At 38.1% G+C, this 22,545-nt stretch overlaps 1 protein-coding gene across 3 annotated transcripts in view; it reads right to left on the bottom strand.

The window, feature by feature from the left end:
* Positions 1-3,308: 3,308 nt before the first annotated feature.
* Positions 3,309-22,545, bottom strand: part of ANKRD27 (ankyrin repeat domain 27) — a 98,714-nt gene continuing 79,477 nt past the window's right edge. The window contains exons 19-30 of one of the 3 annotated variants that reach the window (XM_036751153.1): positions 22,109-22,168; positions 21,876-21,995; positions 21,096-21,140; positions 15,176-15,298; positions 10,649-10,846; positions 9,701-9,820; positions 8,990-9,151; positions 7,671-7,782; positions 6,534-6,566; positions 5,991-6,069; positions 5,704-5,776; positions 3,309-4,773 (exon numbers count right to left, since the gene is read on the bottom strand). In XM_036751153.1, the coding sequence (XP_036607048.1) occupies positions 4,531-4,773; positions 5,704-5,776; positions 5,991-6,069; positions 6,534-6,566; positions 7,671-7,782; positions 8,990-9,151; positions 9,701-9,820; positions 10,649-10,846; positions 15,176-15,298; positions 21,096-21,140; positions 21,876-21,995; positions 22,109-22,168 (1,368 nt within the window). In that variant the 3' untranslated portion in view covers positions 3,309-4,530. The remainder of the gene's footprint in view (positions 4,774-5,703; positions 5,777-5,990; positions 6,070-6,533; positions 6,567-7,670; positions 7,783-8,989; positions 9,152-9,700; positions 9,821-10,648; positions 10,847-15,175; positions 15,299-21,095; positions 21,141-21,875; positions 21,996-22,108; positions 22,169-22,545) is intronic. The other 2 variants (XM_036751154.1, XM_036751155.1) reach the window with 2 other exon arrangements.

Genomic DNA, 22,545 nt, shown 5'->3' with positions numbered 1-22,545 from the left:
CAACTGCCTGCCTCTGCTCTGGATTTGCCCTTTCTCTTCTCTAACACCTTTCTATACTCTAATTCTTCTAGAGTGGGGGCCAATCCTTGACATCTTCCACCTGACATCAGAGATGGGAAACCAATAAGACACACCTAGTGCAAGAAACTGCCCACTGACTAAAACAGATGAACCTTCCTGGAAGACAAAGGATGCAAGCACACCAATATCAAACCTGGAGGAGCTTGGCATCCATAACTTAAGTGTGCCAAGTCCACTCTAACTAGTCACACTAAGGGGCCAGGGGCGATCCACTTATGAGACTGTCGTGGGGAGGAGAGGTACAATCAAGGATACAAACAAGGTTGTTATGAAAAGGGAGTCAATGATGGTACTGTGAAAGACACCACCATCCTCCCAGTCCATCAGGCTCACAACATAGGGACTCCTGGACTCCTCACTATCTCTTTACCACCACTTCACACACACACATCCAAGCTGCTGCCAAGGCCTATCAATTTCACCTTTGCAACATCCCCAAACATAATCTCTTCTCTCTTCTGACACTGCCACCACTGGCGCAGGCCCTCATCACCTCAGACCTGGACTACTAGAATAGCCTGCTGGTGGGTCTACCTGCCTCAAGTCTCTCCTCACTCCAATCCAGCCTCCATTCAGCCACTAAAGTGATTTTCCTAAAGTACAGGTCTGATCATGTCACACACACACACACACACACACTCTCTCTCTCTCTCTCTCTCTCTCTCTCTCTCTCTCTCTCTCTCAATAAACCCTACTAGTTCTGTTACCACCAAGAGCAAATACAAAATGCATTATTTGGCATTCAAAGCCCTTCACAACCTAGCGCCCTCCTACCTTTCCAGGGTTCTTACATGTTATTTCCCAACATTCCCTTTGATCTAGTGATACTGACTGGGCTACATCACAAACAAGACACTACTACATCTCTTGGCTTGGCAGCTCTCTGGCTGTCCCCTATGCCTGGAACACTCCTTCCTCTGCTCACACTACTGACCTCTCTGGCTTCCTTTAAATCCCAATTAAAATCCAACCTTCTACAGGAAGCCTTCCCTAACCCCTCTTAAATGATTTCCTATTTATCCTCTATCTATGTTGTCTCCCCATTAGATTGTTAACTGACTTTTGCCTCTTTTCACATCCCCAGCACTTAGCACAGTGCCTGGCACATAGTAGGCTTTTAACAAAGATCAAATGATTGACTGATTGTGCCAAGCAGTTAATTTCTTTTCCAATTCGTTTTTCTGTAATACTCATTTTTTCCTATTTTATTTTTTTCTAGAGGTCTCATTTCATTAATAAAAAGCATTTTGAAACTTTTTAAACTCTTGCATCATTCCTTCCAGAAATTCTAGTTGAATTTGTACCTAAGTTGTGTTTTTCTCTTGAGGCTTTGCTTGTAGATATTTTGGAATCATTTTCTTGTAAGTTTGTGTCTTGAGCATTTCTTTCACTATTACAGCTCTTTGTGGTGAGACCCTTTTTTTGTTTGCTCACTCATTCTATTTTCTGACTTTGGACTTTACATTAAAGCATGCTTCTGGATAGTATTTCTGGGCTGGTCCTATTGCTACTTGTGGCTGGTATTGTTAAGTATTATTATTCCAGGATCTCAGGGACGGCTCAGGCTGGGGACCTGCTAGCTTTCAGTGTTCCCAAAGTGGTCTGATTCAAGGCAAAATCTGATCACTGCCACGTTGGTCTCAGCTTTGCAAGTTCCTGACCTGGATTTGGGTCTGAGCAACTGCAGACTGCTGCTGGACTCATACACTTTCAGCCAGCTGGGAAGCTCAGCTGGTTCAGAGTGACAGAACTATAGAGTTCCCTTTTGTCTGACATTCCTACTGCACTCTGCAGGCTTAAAGATTGTGCTAAAAAATGGAACTGAGAATGCCTGCTCCACTCTAGGAGTCCAGACCATACTGCTGCTGCTTGTTTCTGTACTACCTTCTTACTTGATCCACAGGCCAGGGCCTCCAACCCTGCTCATTCCAGAATGCCACTCCTAGGCACAGGTCCCTTCCCCTATCCAGACTATATCTGTGACCTGGATCTGGAAAATGGGCCACAAAGCTGCCACTCAGCACCTGTTGCTATATTCTGCATGAATCTACAAGGAATGGGCCTGGGGCCCTTTGGCATGCGGTCTCTGGGTGCATTTTGCAGAATACAACTCCATCTTCTGTATCCACAGACCCCTTTCCATCTTCCAGTGCCAACTTGGGCAGGAAAAATCACTCACTATAATGTTTTTGCTTGGATATCCTGATCAGGATTCAGTCTGGTGCATTTCCTAGATCTGTTTGAAAGCATTTTGGTGGAATGTACACTTTACTTTCTCTTTCACCATTCCTGTCTCTGCCCTCTGCAACAGTCTTCTAATGGGGCCTCCCTGCCTCATTGCTCCCCACCCCATCCTGTCCTCCATTCAGCTATCAAAGTGACCCTCTTAAATTGTAGGTCTGACCACATCACCCTCCTACATGTTAAACTCCAGTGGTTCTATTACCTCTAGGATCAAATGTAAAAAAAAAAAAATCCTATTTCGCTTTTAAAGCCCTTTACAACTTGGCCTCTTCAGTCTTCTTACACCTTACTCCCTTTCACATGTTCTAAGATCCAGTGACACTGGCCTCCTTGCCTTTTCACTAGCTTTCCCCCATCCCTGGAATTCCTTCTTCACCTCTACCTTCTGGCTTCCTAGAAGCCTCAGCTAAAATCCCACCTCCTGCAAGAAACTTTACCTGGTCCCCTTTAATATTAATGCCTTCCCTCTGCTAACTATTGCCAATTTCTTGTCTATACATCGCTGTGTACATGTTGTCTCCCCATTTGGATTATGAGCTTCCTGGGGGCAGGGACTATTTTTGCCTTACTTTGTATCATCAATGCTTAGCAAGCACCTCACACATAGTAAACCCTTAATAAATGCTTGCTGACTTACTCCCAGATCAAGAGTCCCTGCTGTAAGCAGAACTAGAGATAGTTTGGGCTAAGTTAGCTTCAGCATGATGCTAAAAAAGGTGAAGATTATGGATTCAAGTACTGTGTGTGCCAGAAAGATAGATTTCTAATCCCAGACATCTTTCCACTTCAAATTGATCACTGGGTCAGTATTCTACTTGGAATTAATTATGAAGGATTCAATGGACGACTCAGTGGATTCCTACTATTGAAGAAATTAGGAGGTCAGTTTATCTTCATGAAGAATGCCATATGTTAGAGATGAAAGTGATTAAAATGGCTCTAGACACACATTCCAAATACTGATAACAAAAATGAGATTAAAATATTTTCAAGAATCATAAATTTTACTGTTTCTTTTCCATCATTTGGCACATATCCAAGGCACATTAGAAAATTAGCAGAAATCATAAATTACTTTTTAGAAAAATATACATAAACCCCTCCCTTCTACAAGCACACAAGTGTTTCCAATAGCATGCACAAGCCATTTTTCTATAGTAAAAAGATATTTGAAAACATACTCCAGACAGTCCCGAAAGTCTGGAGCCCTAGACAAGTTATCAATAACATACCTTAAAAAATAAAACCAATATTTTCTATAGAAATTTATAAAAGGAACAAATGTGAATATGGCAATGATTCCTTAAATCAAAATCACATTAACCTGGTTTGTGATGTGTTCACAGCAGTTTAATCAAAAGCCTGTTAGGAAAGATGTGCCCAATCTCATCTCTCTAATTTGGTGGCCATCCTCGAAGTGTGGTATTTGAGGAAGAGTATCTTAACTAAGAGAAGGGTTTCCATGAATGTGCAAGTTCTCACTGCTATAGGTGCATATGTGAAGAGGACCAAATTATATATCTTGCTAGTAAAAGCATTACACCTAGCTTTTTTCATATGTATTTTGCAGGACAAACAACATATCTTTACTAAAAATAAATGCATTTAATTGTGATTTGGTTATCCTTGTGTTGCTTTGCTAAGGAGTGTTTCATTTTTTTTAAATTCTGCTTTCTTCATTCAAATGTTACTTTTCAGTACAGCATCCTCACAGTGTCATGAAGATTAACTGCTTTATTCAGCTTATTGCAGCATAGAGAAATTGAACTTATAAAGTTTGCTACTTTATACTTAAACACTACAGTGGTTCAAGACCTTTCGGTAGAAGAGGTCATCAGAATTTCTCACTTTAACCAAAGGACACAAATATTTAAACCCAAGGCTTAGTGATTCAAAAACCATTGCTTTTTTGCTATCTTTTAAAGGGCTTTAACTTCAAGAGAGAAGCCAAAATAGAGGGAATTTTTTGGCTACATTCTTTACATTAATCTTTTCCTAGTTCAGTCTGCCACAAAGCAGTTCCATGAAGGACGTTCCAATAATAGGTTCCAGCTCTAAAGTACAAACCTTGCAACAACTTTCTGCTGAAGGCTTATTATTCTTCTAAGCCAGTCGTGAAGGTGCAGTCCTAAGCCTTATTTTAAATATCAGCAACATAATCTTGTTAGTTCTTTACTTTTTGGCAGCAAATGAACTTTGTTACTGCTAAGAGTCTTCAGATGGTAAAATACTTGGCTCTTGACAAGCTGTTAAGTCACTGTTCTGAGTAGTTTCTGGTTCCTGTGATACAACTGCTTCAGTGACAGTGTGTCTCCGCTGCACTCCATGAGCAGCCTCTCTCACTGTGTCCATCATAGGTTTGCTACTGTTTTCTTCATCAGTGGTATTAGATTTGCTCTGCTCCAGCTGGTCATCATCTAATTTGACCTTAGCGCTCAGAAATGCTGGCTAGGGAAAGAGAAAAAATAGTAAAGGCCACTAAGAAGTATTCTTTCAGCATCACTATTGAGAATTAATATATCTTTTTTCTGAGAGTTTTCCTACTACATCCGTGAAGCTATTTGCCCTCAAACGCCATCTCCATGAGTGAGGTTTATTGGTAAAAAGGAGGGATCTTGCCCATTTTCTTAGTGTCTGAGTAATCAGATCTACGAATAGGTTGAAACAGGACACAAAAATTCTATTTAACATTAGTAAAATGTAACTTTTTGAAATTCATGGCAGAAATATTATCCATTCTAATTCTCATTGTCAGAAGCCCAAATCTAGTGTCTCTGAAACAAAAATAGTGATTGTAGGACAGCAACAATCTCACATTTTTGTCTTTTGTAGACTGGGTCAGTTTTTAAATCTGAACATTCAAGTCATGGTGTTAAGAAATTTTAGTTACATATCCAACTCCACAGGATTTTTGGCAAAGCTAGTGGCTAAATCTATTGATATGTAGGGGTGTTTTTTTTTCAGATTTATTAATATATTAAATAAATACATTTATATGTAACAATCAATTTAAATTTTCCAAGGTCACATCCATTTCATCCATCAGGTGTGACTTCCCACACGTTCAATATAATAGTACTTCTATGTTTTTCCTCAACTCTACACTTCCAACTAAAAAACATTTTTAAGTCATAATAAAGAATATAATGAAAGTACAAGTTCTATTAAACACACCACTAAAAATTCTAATTTTTTCTGTGAAATTGATAATTCTTACGTTGCAGTGACAGAGCATAATAGAACAAATGATGAACATACAGCAAAGGTAGTTAAGCACTACTACTGAATTAAGAGGGTATGATTATGAAACCTCTAGGTTGATAAAATACATAAGCCACTCATTACAGTTTGGCTTTTAGATTAAGCTTGAAAACTTACCCGACCCAGAAAGGCATCATCAAAATTGGGAACACTTCTGTCTCTTGTCATGGTTTCCGGTAAAGTATTTGCTCTAAAGTATAGGTAAGATAAAGTTAGAAAAGTAAATACATCAGAGTCATATGAAACAACATTGGTTGACCACAAGGTGGCAGCATCTGAATGAACAAAAAATTATTCATATAGATTTTTAATGTTTTAAATTGCATCTTTTCCTTCAAATAAAACTTTTAACTTTTACAACAACAACAAAAGCAAATACTAAGTAGAATTTTTAAAAAACTTACTTAAACTGACTATCTGAATGAACAAAGTGAAATCTTCTGCTTAAAGCATCACCTGGTGGTCCATGTGGCCTTGAATTCACTGTAGATATAAAAAATGAACTGATATTTGAATACTGCCAAGGTCAAATGATATTTTAGTAACATCTCTTAAGAACTATACTATCCTTAAATTTTCCTTGAAAAATTAAAGGTTTTTTTTTTTTGTTTTGCAAAAGTATTTAAATTTGGTTATTTATCTCTAATGAATTTTGCTTATTTCTTTCTAAATGTTTTGCCTATTGGTTGCATTTTTTTTAGGCCAACCCAGAGGTTAGTATCATCTTAGGCCCACAGGGCAGATATGCAGCTAAGTAGAAGCAGCAAGACAACACTTAAATCTAAAAGACAATCTTGCAAGAGTTAGTACTAAATTCTACTCATTTCATTAGTTTGTTTTTAAAATAAGAACTAAAGTTCAGGACATTAGCTGAAACAACTGCTCCATTAATCGTGTGAATTACTACAAATATATCCAAATATGGTAAAAACAGCTCTAGAGCTTACCTGAACCACATGAATGGTGGATGGGCACAGCCACTGTTAATAACGATAACAATAATAGCTAACTTTAGATAGCACTTACTATATGCTAGGGAGCGCGCTAAGGTTGGTGATACTAATATTCCCATTTTACAGATGAAGACGCCGACAGACATGAAGTGAAATGACTTATCTAGGGTCACAAAGCTGAACTGTCTGAGGCCGCACTTGTACCCAGGTCTTCCTGACCCCAGGCCAGGTACTCTATCCATTGTGCCACCTAGTTGCCCTAGCTGCTGGTATTTTTGTTACTGCACAAATACCAACAACCCGTATGCATACTTAATAAAATCCTTCCACTACCAAGAAACAATCAAGCATAGAGAAAAATCTTTTTCATCCTGAAATCTGATGCAGATGACTGATCCTATATTAAAATCCCAAAGTACACCCACAAAGCAGGTTGTAGTTCTGTAATAAACATGCAAGCTGTTTCCCTCATCAGCTTACTAAGAAACAAAAAATCTTCAGGTTCAAGCTAAGAGGGCGGTATCTCATTGATAATTACGATTAACAAAATTAAGTGCTTACTACTAATAATTAAGAGTCATTCTATATGTGGGCAACCAGTTACTCAGGCACTCAGAATATTTACCTTCATTCTAAAAAATTACATTATACAAAACAAAAGCTTAACTTTTGCTCCTTGGAGAATATTAAGGTAAGTGAATATATTCAAGAGATGTTGTAAAAAGAACCTTGGAGCTTGGGTTTGAGTCCTATCTCTGCCACTTAATATTTGTATGACAACAAGCAAGTCATTCCAGTCTCTGAGTCTCAGCTTTTTTATCTGTAAAATGGGGACAGTAACATTTGCACTACGTACCTCACAGGGCTGTTGGAAGGAACAAATGAGATAAAGATGTGCAGATGCTCAGTGATCTGTAAAGCACACTATATGTATTACTATGGATTGGTCTTCAGATACATCTATCTCTCACTTTCTGCATAAAAAGTTCAGACGGCAGAAACTTCCCAGCACATCTCACCTGCCTCTTACAATTATATTTTAGATACAGCCTCACATTTATACAAGACAGGAAAGAGAACATGGTCATTTTTAGTCTTGTATAGTTACATATCTAAGAGAAAAATTCTTACATTTTTTCCTGATCTTAACAGCAGCATGCCCTTCACCATCCGTTTCTGCGGTGTCTTCTGATAATGCAATACAGCTGGGTACTGTCTGCAACAATTCCATGATCTTTGAATTCTATGAATTTAAAGGGAGCAATGGTGATTTAATAATTACTTTTTGAGTTCACGGCAACAAACTGGTTAATGATTTTCAACTTATATACAAATGAAGATTCAGACAGCCGGCCACCTTTTTTCTTAAACAGTGTATGAAAACAAACCTACTATGTAACACACTTGAAAAATTATTAAGACTTTTTTATTATTAACTTGTTGTCACAAATATCACACTGGTTAATAATAAAAAGACTAGCCAGATTTTGGCCTAATAGTAGTCTAACCGTGTCCACAAAATTCCTCTTCATTTGGCTGCTGTGTTCTTTTAAACTACAAACTCAGGTATAATCAGCTATACAATTTACATTCCAATTCTATACCACTATCTATCTAAAAGATAGATTTAAGTGAGCATCACTCTATCTAAAGCATGTCAAGTGAATGTCCTATGATTCTGGGTGGAACGTAACACCAGAACACCAAGATGACTAGGCCTAAAAAGGAAAAGTTGTCCCTGCCTCCTTTCTATATAGAACTCACTTAGTAACACCTCTGTAGACATGGTGAAGACTTAAGAATTTTATTTCATCAATGAAATCATGTTTAACATGTCTTTTAAATTAGCTAGCTACAAGTTATCTCTGATGTGTTGGTAAGGAGACTGTGGTATATTCCTGGTGAAGACACTCAAACAAGAAATGCTGATATAGTCTTAGCTGCTAACCTCTTGCTGAAACAAGACAAAATTCTCTGGGTTACTTGACTGTACAAAGGAGGACTCCAGACCAGAGTCAGCACCTTACAGCTCACCCACTAATTTCTAGATAGTGGACACAGTCCCCCACACAACTTTTTGAGAGTTAATATTGTTAGGAATGTACAGAACTCTTCCTCAGCAAACTTATTTAGTGTCTATATATAAGGTAGTAGGTTAGGTAAGCACCAGGCAGAAAATATGAAAGAAAAAAACCTGGCTCCTAATCTAGTGGAGATTATAGCCTAGCAGGGAAAGGAAGAGAAGGACATATAATGATACAAAGATCACAAAGCAGGAGTGTCATAAGGAGTCATAACTCCCTATAGCAGTAGCCTAACACACTCCTGGCTTTCCATAACACCATTTTGGCCAGTCACAGCAATCTGAAGAATCACCCAAGTCTATCCTAGACAAAAGGAATTCAAGTTGTCATGGAAACTTTAGTTCTTAAGATATTTTCTTCACCTACCTGTTCAGCACAGTCTATAGGTGTACACTGTCTTTTATTCCTGACCTGGACTGATGCTCCATGAAGCAGCAGGAGTTCAACCAGGATGGCATGATTTCCTATTACAGCTTCATGCAATGCTGTGTTGCCCCTATTGTTAGAGATATTAAGAGAGGCCCCGTGCTGGAAAGAGAAAAGCTTTCATCAAAGTCTATAATGAATAGAGGTACAATGCTAGCAGGATGGCAGTAGTACTGATTATTTAGTTGTAAAGGCTATCAAGGAGATCCACTCAAAATGGAGGATGTTATTCAAACATGAAAGAAGGGCCATCAGAGAACTGAACCACGGACAGCCAACACAGCACAAAACCTCACATGTCAGTTATTCAAATCCCAGACTTTGCCAGTCATATAAAACCTCGCAAAGGAGCAAATACGTTCCTTTTGCAACTTGTATTTTACAGGCTGATACTAAAGGGGACCCAGAAGTCTGACACTACTGCACAAGTATAGAGGGCAACTAAAAATAGTCTTCATTTCCCTCTCCCAGGGCTAATGTGATGCCTTAAGTCTCCCCATCTATAAAAATAAAGTAGTGCCAGCTCCAAAGAGCAGGAGCTATTCAGCTTAAACTAAAAACTGCTACTACTGCTGAACTGGTGTTCACAATGCAGGGTCACAAAATATCTCACTCCAGGAAAAAGCAAAGTTATTTTGAGGTTTTTCTTACCTCTAGTAACAAGGCAGCTGTTTCATGATGGCCATTCAGACAAGCATAAATGAGGGGTGTGTTGCCACTTGAATCTTTTTTATTTTGTTTTGCCCTGAAGTCCATTAGGCTCTTCACCACCTATTCCAGTAGAAGGAAGACATCTAATTTTAGACTAAAAAAGTCAGGTTACTGAAAATTCTTAAAGGATGCTTATATTTCATCCTCACCCTGTTAGCAGTATACTTGTGAATAACTAGGGTCCAACGGCAAAATGTCCACAGTTCCGTACATCAAGTTAATTTACAAAGGCCAGCTAAGTGTTTACTCTGATAACCGCTGTTTACAGCATTGTGGTTGAATGCAAAGAAGGAACAGGTCAACCCAACTCAAACTATGGGTTTGTGAAGGGGAAGACTCTTCACAGTCTTCATCTAATCCCCTGGGGTAAAATCTAATCCAAAGGCTTTTTTTTTTTTTTGCTTTTAATCTCTATCAGGCATTGCAAATGCTCAAAGCACCACTGTATAAAAGTATATAATAGCTTCTTTAGCCCTAACATACTCTCCAAGGACTTAGCTAAGCTATGAGATATGAGATACTATAGTCCCAAGTGAGGGGACTAATTTGCAAATGCCATGAATCAGCACCACCATGAAGACTTCATCCCTCACAGAATGTAGGCATATCAACATCTAGTCTAGTTTACATCCAGGGTGCAATACCCATGTCTCCACATCTTCACAAAACCCTAACTTGATCCTTCCATCCCCACTACTGTCCTCTATCTCTTCTGCCCTTTGTGGCTAAACTTCTTTGAAAGGCCATCTACAATAGGTGCCTTCACTTTCTCTGCTCTCACTCCCTTCTTAGCCTATTACAATCTAGCTTCCAACTAAAAGAAGTCCTGGACTAGGATTACTGTTAGTAACGGGGGCTATCCGTGACTAAAGCTCAAGAGCATACTACCTGAAAGTGTCCCTTCTGGCAGGCAAGATGAAGTGGGACAGCCCGATTAACATTCTTGGCATCCACATTGGCACCATGCTTCAAAAGGAGGGAGACAAGATCAGTCCGACCATGCAGCACAGCAACGTGCAGTGGGGTGAAGCCATCCTGATTGGTAACATTTACTCCAAGTCCATTGACAGGAATCTTTTCAAGCTTCTTTTAAGGATTCAAAAGGCAGAGACAAGAGAGGGAAAAGATATCATAACTGCTGAAGAACATGCGCTTGAAAAAAGCCAACACTGACTAATAATCTTGCCTCCTGTGATAACATAATCTTGGATTTTGGTGGGTTGTACGGTTGGTCCACATATACACACCTCATTTACTCTATCCCACAAATCAGATCAGTATTTTTCTACCTGTCAGTACAAAGAATTTAAAGTCTTAGTGCAAAAAGAACACCCCCTTACACTGTGTGACATTTGCTAGCCTCATTTTTAGTAAAGTGAGCAAAAAATTCCACCCTAGCCATTCTTGATTTCCAAAGCTTTTACAAGTGGATATATTGGGGTCATTAACATTTTTTCTACTGAGAATCCCTGACCCAGAAAAAATTGGAAGGCAGGAAGAAATCAAAGGCCATATAGAAAGAAAACACAAACCACATAGTTCTGGTTTTATCTGTTGTAGAGTTGGGCTTTTTGTTTGTCTGGGCGCTGGGAAGAGGAATGACATAATCCAGGACATAGGGTAGAACTTCCCTTGTTTAGGGGGACTTTGGGAAAGAAGGAGGCAGGGACAGTGCCCCAGCCCTAGTCCCATTTTGCTGATTACTGATTTGTAATACAGAAATGCTATCTAGAAGTGCTATCCTTCCATTTCTATTATTTTCCATTAGTTTCACTTGACATTCTAGATTTTTTTGTTCCTCCAAATAAACTGTCAATATTTTGCTAGCTCTGTAAAGTAGCTCCTTCGTGGTTTGATTGATATTTCATTAAATCACAAATTAATTCTGCTGGTACTGTCATTTTTATCATATGACACAGCCCTACTACAAACACTTAATATTCCTCCAGGCATTAGTTGTTCTTAATTTCTTTAAAGGGAATTTTGTGCTTCTATCTATGAAAGCTATTAAGTATGCTTTGGTAGGTTAACTCACCAGACAACTTACTCTTTTTTTTTTAATGGAACTTCCTTTTTTTTATTAATTCCTGCTAGATGTGATTACTAATGTAAAAATACTGTTGATTTTTGTGGGTTTATTTTGTGTATTCTGCCACTTTATTGAAGCTATTGTTTCAGTTGTTTTCTGACTCTAGAATTTTCTAAGTAAGTCATGCCATCAGCAAAGAGGGATAGTTTTGTCTCTTCTCTGCCTATTTTTATCCCTTTAATTTCCTTCTCTTGTCTTATTTCTATAACCACCTCAGATAATAGTGGGTTCTCTAGTGTTTGAGAGACCATATTCACGACTGGGATGATCATCACAGGGGCTTTGAGGACAGGTGCCTCAGTCAAATTGTACTTGCCTGTGCATAGCTAATAAATTCTCACCTCCTCCTGTCCTACTCCCTATAGGTTAGAGTCACTAGCTGCCTAAGCAAAAACGTTCTATCTTTCATCTCCACCCTTCTAAGTCCCTACCTAGCCTTGTTCTCCCTTCCCCTTCCATTGCACCATCTGGAACTCCCATTCTATCATTAACAAATTACCTTCACCTAATTACCTTTGCCTCTTTCATAGGCTTTCTCATCTTCTTTAACTCACAGGAACCTGACTCCCCAACCTACCCCAGACACACTGGTTTCACAAGAGCTGTTTCAGACAGCTCATCACTGCCACTTCAAGATCTTCTGCCACTATCATTCAGCAACCTGTCCTCCTTTGAGGTTCTTCTACATCATTCTATCCAGATCCTTGCTACAGTCCTCAGTCAACACAGAGGTCATTCTCTTTCCTTTCTCAAGGAGTTCATTTTGGCTTACAGCATTCTCTACCCCAGTCCCTGCCCTCATACTTGGCAATTCAATATATTCCCTTGATCTCTGTATCCTCAAACTACCTTATATTTTATCTAAATTTTGAGGGAAGGGAATGGTTTTTTTTTCCCATTTCTTTTTTGTGTTTCCCAAGTACCTAGCATAGTGTTTTAAACAGATTAGATATTTGATAAGAGAAAGAAAGGAAGTGAGAAAGATAGAAAAAATGAAGGCAAAGAGACACACAAATGGCATGGGGATGTGAGGAGAGACAGACAGCAAGAATCAGTAGTTTCTGAAGTTTCAGTAACTACTTAAAGTATTTATCATACACTAATGCACTGTGGGTGAGGCTGTGAAATGGTGCATACACCTACTCTGGAAAGCAATCTGGTATTATGCAAATAAAATGACTAAAATGTCCATGTTCTTTGAACCAAAAATTCCATTACTGGGCTTACACTCCAAGGAAGCCATTGATAAGAAGAAAGTCCTCACATACATCAAAATACTGATAGCAGCAGTTTTTGTGATAATAAAGAATTGGAAACAAAGTAAATGCCCATCACTTGGGGAACAGTTCGACAAACTGTGGTACATGAATGTAATAGAATATTACTGTATTGTAAAAAACTATGTATGTGGTTAACACAGAGAAGCATGGAAAGACCTATATAAACTGATGCAAAGGGGAAGCAGAGCCAAGAAAATACATACACAATAAAGACAACAACATAAATGGAAATAGCGATGACACATCAACAAATTAAAAGTGAATGTAACAAATCACAAGGACTAAGCATGACGCGAATGAAGAGATATGAGAGCACACTCCCAACCCACCCCTTCATGGGCAGGAGGGCCAAAGGCATTACATACTGCACATGCTTTCAACCTTTTTCAATGCATCAAAATATTATTTGTTATAGATGGCTCTCTGAGAGGAGTATCACCAAGATACTAGGGATAACTGATGATGTAAAAAACAGAAGACATAAATAAAAGCTTATCTGAACAACAACAAAAAAGAAAGTACTTGTCATGTCCTTCAGTTCACTTGGATAATGTATTCTAGAAAATTGTTTTTGTCCCTTTAGAAACTGATTAGCCAGTTAACCACAGAAGTTTGCTGGAGATAAATCACTCTCTGAACAGCATATGTAACATGAAATCAAAGGCTAGTATAAGAATTTCTCCACACTTGTTTTACCTGATAGCCATGTTCCTATAAAGCTGCATAAAAATTATCAGTTAAAATGTACAAGGGAAAATAAAAATGAGCCAAAGGTAAAATTTTCAGTAATGTAAATAATTATTTAGTAATATGAAGAAGTATTAAATCAATTTTATCAGACGCGTATGTATTAAATTTGCCTGGAGGCACAGGTGTAGGATAATAGAAAACTACTCCCTCCATAATAGCATCAATAGCCCTGATGCACCAAGCACGAGTTACCCGCAAAAGGGACGCTGAGGAAGGAAGCACACCCACAGTCCAGTCCAAATTCAGAATTTCCCCAGAGAGCAAACATGTTTAAGATTATGAAAGTGATCAACCAACATATCAGACTTTAAAATAACAGTTGGTACTCAACACAGCGCTTTAAAGTTTGTAAAGTACTTCATGTATATTACCTCATTTGATCCTCACAACAGTCCTGTACAGTAGGCATTATCTCCATTTTGCAGATTAGGAAACTGAGGCTAGATCACATAGCTAGTAAGTGAGTGAGGTGGGATTTGTACTCAATTCTTCCTAACTCCAGGTTCAGGGCTCTAGCTACTGAACCACCTAGCAGCAACCAAATGAGTCTTATGCCCTACAAAATAATCTCCACGAAGGGCATGGGGCTTATATGTTTATTATGGCAATATCACATACATGCAAAAACTTGTTCAGAACCCCTTCTTTGAAGCTTTCTTCAAAACTAATTTATAAACCACATTATAAAAAGGTTTTCATTCCATTTCAGTCACACCTTATTTTTTTTAAATAATAAAGATATTACCCCAGTTTAATCATGCACATCATCAGATCACCTCAGACTGCCTTTGGGCAATTTCCAAAAAATAAATCTACCCTCAAAGGACAAAGACACTAGCAATATTTAAAACATGTTGCAGGTTTTGAACACAACTCTAAAAAGCCTTCCAAGAATTACTGGTGCAATGGATTATAAGTTAAGAAGGCATGACTCCTGCCCCTACCAGAATGTTTAAGTTCTCATGTCTGCTTTTAAAAAATCAGTACAACTTAACAGTCACACTGTATATGAGGTGGTTGGAGCAGAGAGCTGTGATATCTGTACTACCTTCTCACTGTCTTGTTTCTATCTTACTAAGCAGTTCCCTCAAAAAGGAGGCTGGCTGAAATAAGTATGGCCAGAGCTCAGTCTCTAAGGGTATTAATTATAAGCTCCTTGCTACTGCTGAGCTAAATCTTCTCCATCTTTTGACTGGCACATTTCCGGGGAGAGCACTCTCACAAAGTAAACAGTCACTGCAGTTAATAAATATACAGAGAAGGACTGACTTTCTTATCCTCCAGAAAGAGCCAAACCTTTTGTCGTGGAGCACACTTTGGACACTGGCATAAGGGATGACAAAATTCAAGATCTGCTGTTCTGGCAGTATCTTCTCCATCTTCTAAATCTTCATCCATCCACTCCAAGAGATATCGTACCTGGCACCAGTTAAAGTGGAAAAAAAGCTTTCACTTGGTACATTAGGGAACTTAAAATAGAGCTTGATTCTTTTGAAATCAAATTCACTTATAAACCCACTCACATAAACAAATGTTATTGCTCACAAGCTCACTGATGTCAGCACCTGCAATTCCCCAAACAAAACAAAGCAATTTATTACTTCCTGCTGCTTCACCAAGACTTCACTGCTCACTTCTGTTCAAGCCCTTTTAAATCCTTTTAGTGATGATTTAAAGGGATTAAGGTGCTATTAGTGTTGGGTCATGCCAATGCAACTCTTAGTTTCCCTCTGGAAAGTAACAGAGAGCTGACAGGAACACTTAGGCATAACTGCTTCAAAAATCTATACCTCACAGGCAGAAACATTTTTAAGAGCCTCACAAAGCAATGTATAGCAGAAAGAGCGAAACAGGGGATTTGGATTCTATGCAACATTACGCTTTGCAACAGACTATCTTTGTGACAAATCATTTTTATGGAACTCATTTTTCCTACATAAAGAAAAGGGACTGAATTAGATGCTCCCTAAAGTCTCTTCAAGTAGGGCCATTATATACAGCCAAAAGTTTGTATCACTAATACTAATTCTACTTAAGAGTACAAAATAGGATGTAAAAGAGCAAAACAAATAGCTCCCCAGGCACAACCTATGCGGTGGGATGTGCTGAGCTGAAATGACTCAACTAGGCCCTCCTGGTACAAGATCTCTCCACCACCAACGCTCTAATAGTCCCTAAAATTTCATCCTTAGTAACCTCTGTGGGTTAAAGTCAGTGAAGGTTCCTGTTCAAATAAAAATTTAAATGAAGGGGCCACCAAAACTAATTCAGTTTATCAGATAAGCTGAAAATAAGGCCCACAGAAAAAAGTGGTAGGGGACAACCTGCTGATGGCAAGATGGATGGGAGTGAGGGTTAGTGAAAAGATAAACAACAGGCCACTAGTGCTAAAGAAAAGGCACAGAAAAAAGGCAAATGAAGCTTTACCTAGTTTGTAATTTCTTCAGGACCGCTATGCCAAAATGACGAATTAACTGTAAACACAGTGTCATCACTGCTATCTTATGCTATGTATAAGGTATCAAAACACCCCACTCCCTATAGTGGTTGAAGTAGCTCTTTCAAAGTTCCCTGTAGCATTTCAAGAACACCCTGAAACAAGTCCTGCTTTTCACTCAATCATTTGTGACTCATTCAACATTAAGCGATGTCATCAGCCAGATAGAAACACTCATTTCGAGGTCATTCTCAATGCTCACTGCAAAGGGTAAGGCTTTACAATTCTAATGGATTAGCAAAGGACTAGGAGCAAAAGGTTAATACCCTTTTAAATAGATACAGCTATAAACATCCCCCCCCAACCATTATAATTGGATCTTACTAATAAATGTCTATAGATTCATCACCACGATTAGTTAAAAGAATCAAAATAAAAATAATTCTAAAGCTCTACTGCTTTAGTTACCTGCAGCTCCCACTACTGTAATATATCTTAAGCAATAAGACACATACAAGCTAAAGGAGGGAATATTATAGCATCTAACAAAGAAAAGAAGTGCTTTCAAAGAATGATTGAATTTGATAAACAAGAAAGATAGATATTTTCACATATCTGTGATCTCACCAGTTGTGAGACCTAAACCAAAATATATTACACCCCATCCATACTTTCTCATCCTATATAATTTCTGTCAATGACCTTTCATAAATCCTCCACAGAGGATTTACCCAATGGGCTATCAGGCTACTTCTAGATCTTCTGATATTTTACATAACCAGTTCCACAGTTGGGCTGCCTCTCAAGGTACACGATTCCATTTAGATACACTTATCCTTGGTGTCTTCTATGCCGCTTCTTATGCACAAGTTATCAGTGATAATAAATCGCAGCATACATACTACATATGTCTTTCCGATGTCCTTTATGCCACCTATAATTCTGATACCTATAAAATTGTGTTTTTAAACAATTTGCAGCCATACAGAATTACCAGGAAAAACATTTAAAAGGCTGTGTTTTGATGTCAAGGAGCCATGTGGGGCCATTAAAAGTGATGCTGAATTTTCCAAGTGCAATCCATTGCACTTCTTTCTTCATATCCAACCTGGGCCCAGTACACAGTCCATCTACGATAATGGATACTATGATATGATAAACTAATGCAGTGGACCTCCTATACAACTACATGTAACAATCTTGGCAACACAGATTTCCATCTGCTTGGCTTTTCCTGGGTAGACTGGGAGGCCAATCTTGTTTGAGTGACTATCTCATAAAGATGTCCCTGTTGCTTTCCAGAGCAGGACATAATCAGAATACCATTATCCTCAAACAGAAGCATCTAGAGAATCTCACGTCTTATAAGGTATATCACATCCACTTAAATTTTGCAGAGGACATCCTCTATATGTGACCACATCTCCCTTTTAAAGACCTCTTTTATTTCTTAATCCAATCAAATTTTCCCATGTCTACCCCAGTATCCACCTTCACAATGGTATGTTGACTGAGTTTAAAGGATCCAGTTAGGTCATTTATAGAATGTCTACTTCATCTTCTGCCACAATTGTCTGTACACAAGCTGTAGCTATCTTCATAATGGATCCCCTTTGCCTATATTCATTATAGAAAAGATGACAAGTGTCCCATGAAATAAATATTTCCTGTTGCCTTTCAGCCACAATGAAAGCAACCCCATAAGTTTCTGTGAGCTATTCTTCAACTTCTTTATATCTTCTGGTTTCAGTTTAAGAATGTCAATAATGATATGGTTAGTTCTTCCAGTAGCATATAATTCACTCACTAGTCACTGGACATGAATCTCCCTTTTAACTCTTAGTGCACTAATGTTTGTAGCTGGTGTAAAAACTGTCAGATTTTTAGCACTCTACTCCGTTTTTTAATTATCTATGTAGAATTACAAGAAAGCCACATAGAAGTAAGGACAATTTTATATCTTTATCTGTTACCATAAGCTTCTGCTCATAAACTATATGTTCCAAACCAAACTGGACTACTCTGCATCCTACACATCCTTGTTCTGTCTTCTGCTTTTGCTTAAATATCCCCCATGCTTGGAATAGAATGGTTTCTGCCACCATTTCTGCCAATCAATTAACAAACATTTTTAAGTACTTTCTATGTGTAGCAGATACTCTGCTAGGGGATGCTGGGGATAAAAAATTAAACGAATGAATCAATTCCTACTTCAAGGAGCTTACATTGTAATGGGAGGCATATGTACATATGTAAATATATACAGCATAAATATAAAGTGAATAAATAAAAACATATACAAAGTAGTTAAATACAAGGCAGTTTGGGAGGAAGGAAACTAGCCATTGGGGAGAGGGGGGTGAGTGGAAATCAGAAAAGGCTTCAAGAAGAAAATGGTGCTTGATCTGCACCTTAAAGAAAGAGAACGATTCTATGAGACTGAGGCGAGGAGGGCTTTCCAACCACATGAGACGGGCAATGCAAAGGCAGGAAGCTGGGAGATGAAGTACCCTGAGTGAGGAACAGTGAGAAGGCCAGTTTGGCTGCATCTCAGAGTGTGGATAGAAGACATATATCTAATGAGGCTGAAAAGATAGGATGAGGCTAGTTTGTGCAGTAGGGCTTTAAAAACTAAAAAGAGGAGTTTATATTTAATCCCAAAATAGTCGGTTGAATAGGGGAGTCACATGGTCAAATCTGTGCTTAAGAAAAACTACTATCAACTGAAATCCCTCCCTTCAAGGTCCAACTTAGACACTACCCCTTCCATGAAGCCTTCTCTGACCCCCTCAGTTAATCATTAAATTTCTTATAGTATGTTCCCTGAAGCTTTGTATTCTGACACTCCTCTGGATCATAATCATTCATATACACATCTTTCCCTCAATAAAACTGTTAACTCCTTGATAGCAGGGAATGTGTCACATCGGTCTCCATATATCCAGTGCCCTGCACACATTAACTATTTGAGAATTTTTGATGAATTGATCTTAGGGTGTAACTTTAACCAAGTTACGTCTCTCTGGGTCTATAAATAGAGATGGTTGAACTAGACAACCTCCATGGTCCCTTCAAACATTAATAATCTATAATTATGACTTGCTATTTCACTGAGTCTATCATTTTACATGTGAATGAATGTTTCTGTAAATAGGACTAATAAATATTTAGTTTAAAAAAGTAAGTCTCATACAGCCTTTAAGCCCCCCTCCCATTTCAATATTTCATTTTAATAAACATTTTGTACATTATCTTATTTGATCCTCAAAACAACAATGTGAGACATGTGCTCTTATTATCTCTGTTACAGATGGGGAAACCAAGGCTCAGCAGTTAAATGATTTAACTAGGTTCACGTAGCTAGTGCGATACTGTATTTGGACCATCTCTCCATGATTCTCAGTACTATACTCTATCTACCATGGCATTCTGTCTCTTGGGACAAGTCCTCCAAAGAGATGTTCGAATATAAAGGTATCACATATTGCCTCTATCAAAGCCCCAGAACATTACAGGGCCTTCAGTAAGTTGTATAATTACTTAAGAGATCAGACTTAATTGATATGGGAAAAACTAAATGAGTAAAAAATGTCTATTATCTCAACTATGACATATAGCTGAATGGTTAGTCAAATGAATGAGTATATCAGTATCTATAAATGGGGCTAAAACTACAGGACAGTGAATTGGGTCCAGAATTAAATAGAAAGAAAACTGCATGTGGGAAATTGCACTATTAATGATCCCAAGCTGCCAATCCCACTCCACCTCCACCCCAGCAAAAAGATTCATCTTTTTAATACAGATGTTTTCCTGCTAATGCTGTATGGCTGAAAATGTTGGAACACCACAAAAATTTGAGGAAATCAGAACTGTGGCTAACCTTTAAGTCAAGGGAGACAGACACATAGTGGGCTCAAGTAGACTACAGCAATTTTTCAATGAAGGCCTATGCTCAGTTAATAGAATAAAATAAATGATCAAGGAGATATTATTCAAAAATGAAGTGGGTCAGTGACAAGAAAAATGGATAATAAAAAGAGGGCCCAGGTACTTAAAAGGAATGACAAATTGTGGGGGAAAAAAAGGAAGGCCTCCAGAATAACATAGGATGAGAAGGCATAGATGTGTTATGATCTGTACCAATGAAAGGAATATACTCATTGATGAGATCAGAATTTCACTTATGTGAAAGATAAGTTGGAGAAAAGACTAGAGGTGAAAGCTGTTACAGCAATCCAAGGGAAGAAAGAAAAGACTGAACCACAGAGATGGCACTATAACTGAAGAGAAGGGGCAGGACGTTTTGAAGGTAGAATCTCAAATATTCCTCCCCCGCAAAAAAAGAAAAAAAAAGATGGAAAAGTGGCTGCATGGGGTTGAGTGACAAGAAGTCAGTGTGGCATAAAGCAAAGAGTACTGAATCTGGGGAGCAGCAAGTTGATCATTAACAAAAGGAAACTAAGAGCAGTCAGACATGTAGGAAAACCAAAAAGGAACAGTGTCACAGACACCCAAAAAGAAGAAACTCTAGAGGGGAGGTGGCCAATAAGATCAAATGTTGCAGGTCACTGGATGTAGCCGGAAGAGACATTAGGGGCCAATCAGTTCAATGCCTTCATTTTGCAGATTAGGAAACTTGAGAACAGAAAGGTTAAACTACTTGCCCAAGATAGCACAAGAAGTTAAGAGTCAGAGGTGAAATTTAAAATGAGATCCTCTGATCCCATAAAGACTCTCACTCAATCTTCTATTTTTAAAGTAATTCTAAGAACTTACCATTTCTAGATCTCCATCAGCAACAGCTCTTAAAAGTTTTTCTACCTGTAAAAAAAGGGGGTTGGAATCAGACAAGGTACTTCAAATGACTTTTGTAATGTTAAAATTAAATGATTCTGAAAACACAGTGACCTCCATTAACCTTGAACTTCGTTACATACAAACTCTTATTTGTTGAAAGTTTTTAAGCAGACTATGATAACTTAATCACCTTTCGAAATATAAATGCTTACTGAAAAGTTCAGGACCAACTCTCAATTTCCAGCAGTAGCATTTATAATCCAAAAGACATTTGTAATAGGCTTTAGAATGTACAATATGATTTCTTTTGGTAATAGATCTATATTCTTAATCATGTTAGCTTAAACTAATACTCCAGGTTGAAGAAAGGTGAGAGATGGCTCAGAATTATCAACCAATTGACAAGCACTTAATAAGTACCTATTATGTGACAAGCTATGTGTTATATTAGGGGGCAAGCCAAAAGAAATCGTTACTTAAATGTTCACTGAAGATTATCCCCCATAATAAATAACAGTTACCTATAAACAAATGTTTTTACCTCTACATGCCACATAGCAGATCTCATCTCAGAGCTTATATTATTTATGATACCAAAGAAATAAGTATACTTCCAATGTTTTTCTGAGATATAGGTTAAATGGACAGCTTTGTCAGGACCATACTCCATTTCATATATTATCTTTGTTAGACAAGAAAGCCCCTAATTTCAGAGTCCTGCCCTAAAGAGCCAAATGCAAACCCTTCTAGAAACCTCACCTCTTTATAATTATTTTTTATTTCTTCCTGTCTTAGATCTACACAAGCTGAAGATAAACTTGAGATCGATGAGGCTTGACTGACGGAGTCCACTGAACATAGAGGAGAACGAATAGGGGACTATAATAAAGAAAAGACAACAGGATTTAGTGCCCACTACCACTAAACACTAGAAAAGTGATGTTTTTATTAAAGTTAAGATTAAGCTAGCAAAAAGAAATACAGATAGTTACCTCAGAAGATCTCTTTCCCTTTTCAAAAGCAAGGTGATTGGCTTCCATGACAGATACAATCTAGTTTAAAAAAAATTTTTTTTTAAATACTGAAGGGAAATAAGATACAATTAAAAAGTCATCTAAAATATTAATAGAATCATGTAACTCCAATCTGATTATACATCGTAATATAAAATGTGACCTCTCCAAAATGAACTATTGCAGGGTTGGGGAACCTTCTAAGTCCTTGGGTGTGGTCTTTTGACTGAGTCCAAGTTTTACAGAACAAACCCTATTATTAAGGGGATTTGTTCTATGAAGTCTGGATTCAATCAAAGGACTGCACTTGAGGACCTAGAGGACCACATGTGGCCTTGAGGCTGGAGGTTCCCCACCCCTGAACTACTGCCTACAAGCTGAAATCCTAAATGGGGAGTTTGGGGGAAACTAAAAAC

The sequence above is a fragment of the Trichosurus vulpecula genome, chromosome 3 (assembly GCF_011100635.1).
Source record: "Trichosurus vulpecula isolate mTriVul1 chromosome 3, mTriVul1.pri, whole genome shotgun sequence".
Classification (NCBI taxonomy): domain Eukaryota; kingdom Metazoa; phylum Chordata; class Mammalia; order Diprotodontia; family Phalangeridae; genus Trichosurus; species Trichosurus vulpecula.
The sequence above is the reverse complement of the archived record's forward strand: the minus strand, read 5'-3'. Positions and strand labels throughout refer to the sequence as shown.